General features: G+C 41.6%; 1 protein-coding gene across 1 annotated transcript in view; it reads left to right on the top strand.

Annotated features, from left to right (window-relative positions):
* Nucleotides 1–485: 485 nt before the first annotated feature.
* Nucleotides 486–6,223, top strand: part of LOC124032392 (E3 ubiquitin-protein ligase UBR4-like) — a 163,849-nt gene continuing 158,111 nt past the window's right edge. Inside the window, 3 exon segments of the mRNA XM_046344766.1 lie at nucleotides 486–643; nucleotides 5,218–5,315; nucleotides 5,723–5,826. Coding sequence (XP_046200722.1) covers nucleotides 519–643; nucleotides 5,218–5,315; nucleotides 5,723–5,826 — 327 coding nt within the window. The 5' untranslated portion in view covers nucleotides 486–518.

The raw sequence follows: 6,223 nt of genomic DNA, 5'->3' as shown, positions 1-6,223 counted from the left end.
GAAAGTCTGTTATCCATTTTCAGCTGCTTACAGAGTAAGCCTACTAATGATCTTTGGTTGTGCTGTAACGGCAACTGTTTTCTATACTTGTCTCTATCTTTTCTACACCTATGTACATCATTTACCTTACTAGTATGAATGTAGTAGTTTATTATAGCCCTTAAAGTGCTTCTTAGATTTATAATATTTATTTCAACACGTCTTGTTATTTTGTATCCCCTTTCTTTGGTTTCCATTAGTTGCCACAAAATCAAATTTGAATATAGTAAAAATGAATGAAAACAACTTGTCTTTTTTGGTTTAAATTTAAGGTTAAGAGTTAGGCATACGTTTTGTAGTGTCGTAAGGTTTTTAGGTTAGGGGTATGGTTTAAAATCTAAATCTGATAAGAGAAATTAGAGAAATAGGCGGGGGGGGTTATGACTTTGTGGCTGTGATAACTAGTGAGGACCTCGTTTCCTTTCAAGGGAGGTTGTTGGAAAAAAGAATCGCTCGGTTGTCTAACACGGAATCTCAAGATGGCGTCGAGTGGAGGAGATGGAGAACCGGACTGGGCTGCTGATGTACGGCCGCTTTTATCAGCTTCGTACACCGCCTTTGAAACGAAAGAGCTACCTCAGCTCATAGGATCAATAATAAACAGGTAAACATCGTGCCTGTTTGCGAATTGCACTGCTCCGTCGACAAGAGGTGTATATATATAACAGCTAGTTAGCTAGCTAGCATGCTAACTTGGTTAGCTTCGTCACTCAGCTGGATTGCATAGGTGTTAGCATAGCTTGCTAGCTACAGTAGCTATGCCCAGAAGGAATCTGCTTCATCATCAGGCCGAATAGGGTGCGTAGCGTTACATGCTAGCAATGTTAGCTAGCTGGGTAAAATATCCCTGACATTTATATACTGCAGCTTACGTTGAAGTAAAACATTATTGTAAAACCGTACATTCTGAAGCGCATTTTGTCATATTTTGCATGATAATTACAATTACGTTTTTAAAGCGCGAACATTGTCACTTAGCTAGCTTGTTAAATTGAGGCTTTAGTTAGCCACAGCTAACGAGCTAGCCAGTATTTCTAGCCTCAGAAGAATCGAAAACGAAAGCTTAGCCTGTGGTTCTTAAAAAAAAATAAACTTGAGGTTAAATTTGTTTATGTTGCTGATGCCATTTTGTTGTTCTTGAATGTTTTAGATAATAGTTATATTTATGTCAACATCACGAGTGGACAGCTGTTGACGTGATCGTTTCAAATGTCATTTGATGTGGGGCTAGCTAGTTAAGTAAGTTAGCTAACGTTAGCTAAGTATTCAAGATCAACGTTTGACTTTGCTCTCCCCGATCCGTTCGAGTTGGGTAACGTGAGCACAACGGGCTTTCAACAGATAACTTACACAATCTGGGACATTTCCTGCCGTTAAATCAACGGTCGTTTCAGTTATTGATTACCCATTGATTTTTTTTGAAGAATTATAGTGGCACTAAACTAAGGCATTTGTAAGCTATCTCGACCGTATTATAACCCAAATAATGATAGGCCTAGCAAGGTTGTGTGCTTTGTTGTCATTTGAGGACGGTGTTTTTATAGCTTCAAATTAGTGTCATCATTTCAGGATGTCTGAATGTGAGTGGTTATTTCTCTGGCCAACTCCCTGAGCTGAAGTGGTGGGGCTGCTGTTGCACATATTTGTTCTAGCCCAACACTAGCCGAACTGATTCAACTAATCAAGTCTTCGGTGAGTTGAATCAGATGTACTTTGCTGGCAGGTGTATAAAATCGAGCACACGGCCATGCAATCTCCATAGACAAACATTGGCAGTAAAACGGCCCTACTGAAGAGCTCAGTGACTTTAAACTTGGCACGACATAAGATGCCATTTTTCCACCAAGTGAGTCAGTCAAATTTCTGCCCTGCTAGAGCTTCCCAGGTCAATGGTGTGTGCTGTTATTGTGAAGTGGAAATGTCGAGAAGCAACAACACAAGCTCACAGAAAGGTCCCGCCTCCAGTGAGTAAAAAATCGTATGACCTCGCGCCAAACAGCCTCTGGGAGCAACTTCAGCACAATAACTTTTAGTCGGGAGCTTCATGAAATGGGTTTCCATGGCCGCCGCCATTGAATAACGTCTTCACCGTCTGGCAGTCCAACAGACGAACCCGGGTTTGGCGGATGCCAGGAGAATGCTACCTGCCCGAATGCATAGTGCTAACTGTAAATTTTGGTGGAGGTATAATGTCTGGGGCTGTTTTTCATAGTTCGGTCTCGGCCCCTTAGTTCCAGTGTAGGGAAATCTTAACGCTACAACATACAATGACAATCTAGATGATTCTGTGCTTCCAACTTTGTGGCGACAATTTGGGAAAGGCCCTTTCTTGTTTCAGCATGACAATGCCCCCCTTGCACAAAGCGAGGTCCATACATAAATGGTTTGTTGATCGCTGTGGAAGAACTTGACTGGCCAGCACAGAGCCCTGACCTCAACCCCATCGAACACTTTTGGGTGAATTGGAATGCCGACTGCGAGCCAGGCCTAATCGCCCAACGTCACTGATGCTCTTGCGGCTGAATGGAAGCACATCCCCTGCAGCAATGTTCCAACATCTAGTGGAAAGCCTTCCCAGAAGAGTGGAGGCTGTTATAGCAGCAATGTTCCAACATCTAGTGGAAAGCCTTCCCAGAAGAGTGGAGGCTGTTATGGCAGCAATGTTCCAACATCTAGTGGAAAGCCTTCCCAGAAGAGTGGAGGCTGTTATAGCAGCAATGTTCCAACATCTAGTGGAAAGCCTTCCCAGAAGAGTGGAGGCTGTTATAGCAGCAATGTTCCAACATCTAGTGGAAAGCCTTCCCAGAAGAGTGGAGGCTGTTATAGCAGCAATGTTCCAACATCTAGTGGAAAGCCTTCCCAGAAGAGTGGAGGCTGTTATAGCAGCAATGTTCCAACATCTAGTGGAAAGCCTTCCCAGAGCCTTCCCAGAAGAGTGGAGGCTGTTATAGCAGCAATGTTCCAACATCTAGTGGAAAGCCTTCCCAGAAGAGTGGAGGCTGTTATAGCAGCAATGTTCCAACATCTAGTGGAAAGCCTTCCCAGAAGAGTGGAGGCTGTTATAGCAGCAATGTTCCAACATCTAGTGGAAAGCCTTCCCAGAAGAGTGGAGGCTGTTATAGCAGCAATGTTCCAACATCTAGTGGAAAGCCTTCCCAGAAGAGTGGAGGCTGTTATAGCAGCAATGTTCCAACATCTAGTGGAAAGCCTTCCCAGAAGAGTGGAGGCTGTTATAGCAGCAATGTTCCAACATCTAGTGGAAAGCCTTCCCAGAAGAGTGGAGGCTGTTATAGCAGCAATGTTCCAACATCTAGTGGAAAGCCTTCCCAGAAGAGTGGAGGCTGTTATAGCAGCAATGTTCCAACATCTAGTGGAAAGCCTTCCCAGAAGAGTGGAGGCTGTTATAGCAGCAATGTTCCAACATCTAGTGGAAAGCCTTCCCAGAAGAGTGGAGGCTGTTATAGCAGCAATGTTCCAACATCTAGTGGAAAGCCTTCCCAGACGAGTGGAGGCTGTTATAGCAGCAATGTTCCAACATCTAGTGGAAAGCCTTCCCAGAAGAGTGGAGGCTGTTATAGCAGCAATGTTCCAACATCTAGTGGAAAGCCTTCCCAGAAGAGTGGAGGCTGTTATAGCAGCAAAAGGGGGTGACCAACTCCATATTAGTACTCATGATTTTGGAATGAGATGTTGGATGAGCAGGTGTCCACATACTTTTGATCATGTTGTGTATGTACAACAGCAGCTCTGCCACTTCAACTCAGCTAAGGGTCTGGAGAAATATAACCACTCAATTTCATACAGATCTCTGGATGCATGGACTGACAGACAGTCCACAACATGATACTTTTGAACCAAATTTGAAGCTATAAAAACATTGTACTCCAGCAACAACAAAATACAAACAGATATGTGAATCAGTTTGACCTTTGGTTGGTGGTCCCCCAAGACTCTAAACCACAACATGTATTGTCCTAGAAAAATAGGTTCTCAAGGCTTGACATGCAGGTTCGCCTGCTGTCTTGGGGAGGTTTTGGAAGCTCTCCAGGCCAGTCGATCAACCCCGTCATCAATGTCCCAGTGAAAAATGTTTTTTATTGTAATAATGCTATTTTTCATCTAGACTATATAATTGATTTATTAAAAAAAGATTCCTGAAGCTGTTTATTCGTTATGTATATTTTTATTTATCACACGAGCAGCCTATAGATAATCTGTCGGGTAGAGAGTTTGCAGCTCTCAAACAGCTGGTTGTTGCTTGGAGCAGTTTACTGAAGATGGAACATCTTGCCTGCCACTACTGCTTATCCAAGTTATATCAACCAGTAAATGCTAAGGCAAGAATGGGTATGCAACCCAGCTATTTAAAAAGTTTTTAAAGTCTTGGTTGAGTATTTGCTATAGGCTATTCCATGATGACTGAATTGCCTATCTTGAAAATCAGATATTTTTCTCTAGGTTTTTTTGGTACTTGAAAAGTAATTGAAGTTATAATAATAATAATAATAATATATGCCATTTAACAGACGCTTTTATCCAAAGCAACTTACAGTCATGTGTGCATACATTCTACGTATGGGTGGTCCCGGGAATCGAACCCACTACCCTGGCGTTACAAGCGTTATGCTAAACAATTGATTATGAGCAAGACCATATTTAGTTGTTGTCTTCAACTTGGTTTTCCACATAAAGTGTTCCATTTTTTTGGTAGTTTTCTCATTTTTAAAACATGATAGAATAATTCAACTCTTCAACCTCTCAGATGCAGAGACTGATAAGCTACACGGACAGACTTCATTAGTGTGTTTCTGTCAGGAACATACTGTCTATTTGCCTGACATACTGTCAGGCAATAATGCCCACATTATTCAGACATATTTTACGATGTGATAATTTGAATGATAATGCCTATTTAAAAAAAACAACACATTATTCTAAATGGTAATGCATACATTTGGGGGAGGAGTTTTCCTTCTGTTTTTAAGGCTACTCATTGGCTGAGCTATTTGTGTTCTGTATTTGTTCATGACATAGTGTGTGTGTGTGTGTGTGTGTGTGTGTGTAGATAGATAGATATATATATCTCTCGCTCTCTACTTGTCTTGAACTGTAGTTTTGTAATTAATTTATTATGTATTTTGTAAATGACTCCCTCCCTCATTTCCCATGTCATTGCAGTGAATCTGAGATCCTACACCATGATAAACAGTATGAGCCATTCTACTCGTCCTTCGTGGCGCTCTCCGCTCATTACATCACCACAGTCTGTGGACAAAGTATGTTCCAACGACCCAATAACTACCCGTTGTAACTACTTCCTCAATATCTACCATTTAAAAAAAAAACGACTACTTTGTAAATGTCTTATTTTGTATTTTTTGGAAGTAGAGGGGAAAAAAATGTTTGATAGTAACACGGATACAGTAGGCTAATTCTGTTTGCAGGCTTGTTTATAGCTAAATAAATGGTCATTGTATTTGCAAATGAGTAATTAGGCCACACATGCATGTTGTCTCTCTGCTTCTCTTCGCCTAGTTACAGTAGTCTTATTTCCTATTTAAAGGTAAAATATATAAATGTACTTTACAATTATATACTAATCTTTAGTGCACAGGGTTTTGTCCATTTGATCATGAGGCAGCTCATGTCCGTCCTTTTCTGCCTCTGTTCTCTCCACCTCTAGTCCCCAGAAACCAGTTGCTGTCAGTAGCAGCAGCCTGTAAAGTATTGATTGAGTTCTCACTGCTGCGGCTGGAGAACCCTGACGAAGCATGCGCAGTCTCACAGGTGAGAGAAGTACATCCTCGTTGTCCCTCAAGTCTGATCCCGGATCTGTTTGTGCTCTTTTTCCCGCCTCCTTATAGTCATTGTCACACCAGAGTTTAGGGAAGACCGTGCGAACAGATCTGGGATCAGGCAGGCTATCCGTCCTGCATTGTGTTTATCTAAACCTGCCCTGTGTATTTTATCCAATGTGTTTTTCTACAGACAGGCAACAGGGATGTACATTTTCCTGATTTTAGTCTGTAATTCCTCCATTCAGTGCCGTCAAAATATTCACACCCCTTGACTTTTTCCATGTTTTGTTGTTACAGCCTGAATTTAAAATTAATTAGAGATTGCGATTGTGTCACTGATATACATACGATAACCCATAATGTCAAAAAGGGTAATTTAGGGTTTT

The sequence above is a fragment of the Oncorhynchus gorbuscha genome, linkage group LG03 (assembly GCF_021184085.1).
Source record: "Oncorhynchus gorbuscha isolate QuinsamMale2020 ecotype Even-year linkage group LG03, OgorEven_v1.0, whole genome shotgun sequence".
NCBI lineage: Eukaryota > Metazoa > Chordata > Actinopteri > Salmoniformes > Salmonidae > Oncorhynchus > Oncorhynchus gorbuscha.
Note: the sequence above shows the minus strand (reverse complement) of the source record. Positions and strands in the feature narration are given on the sequence as shown.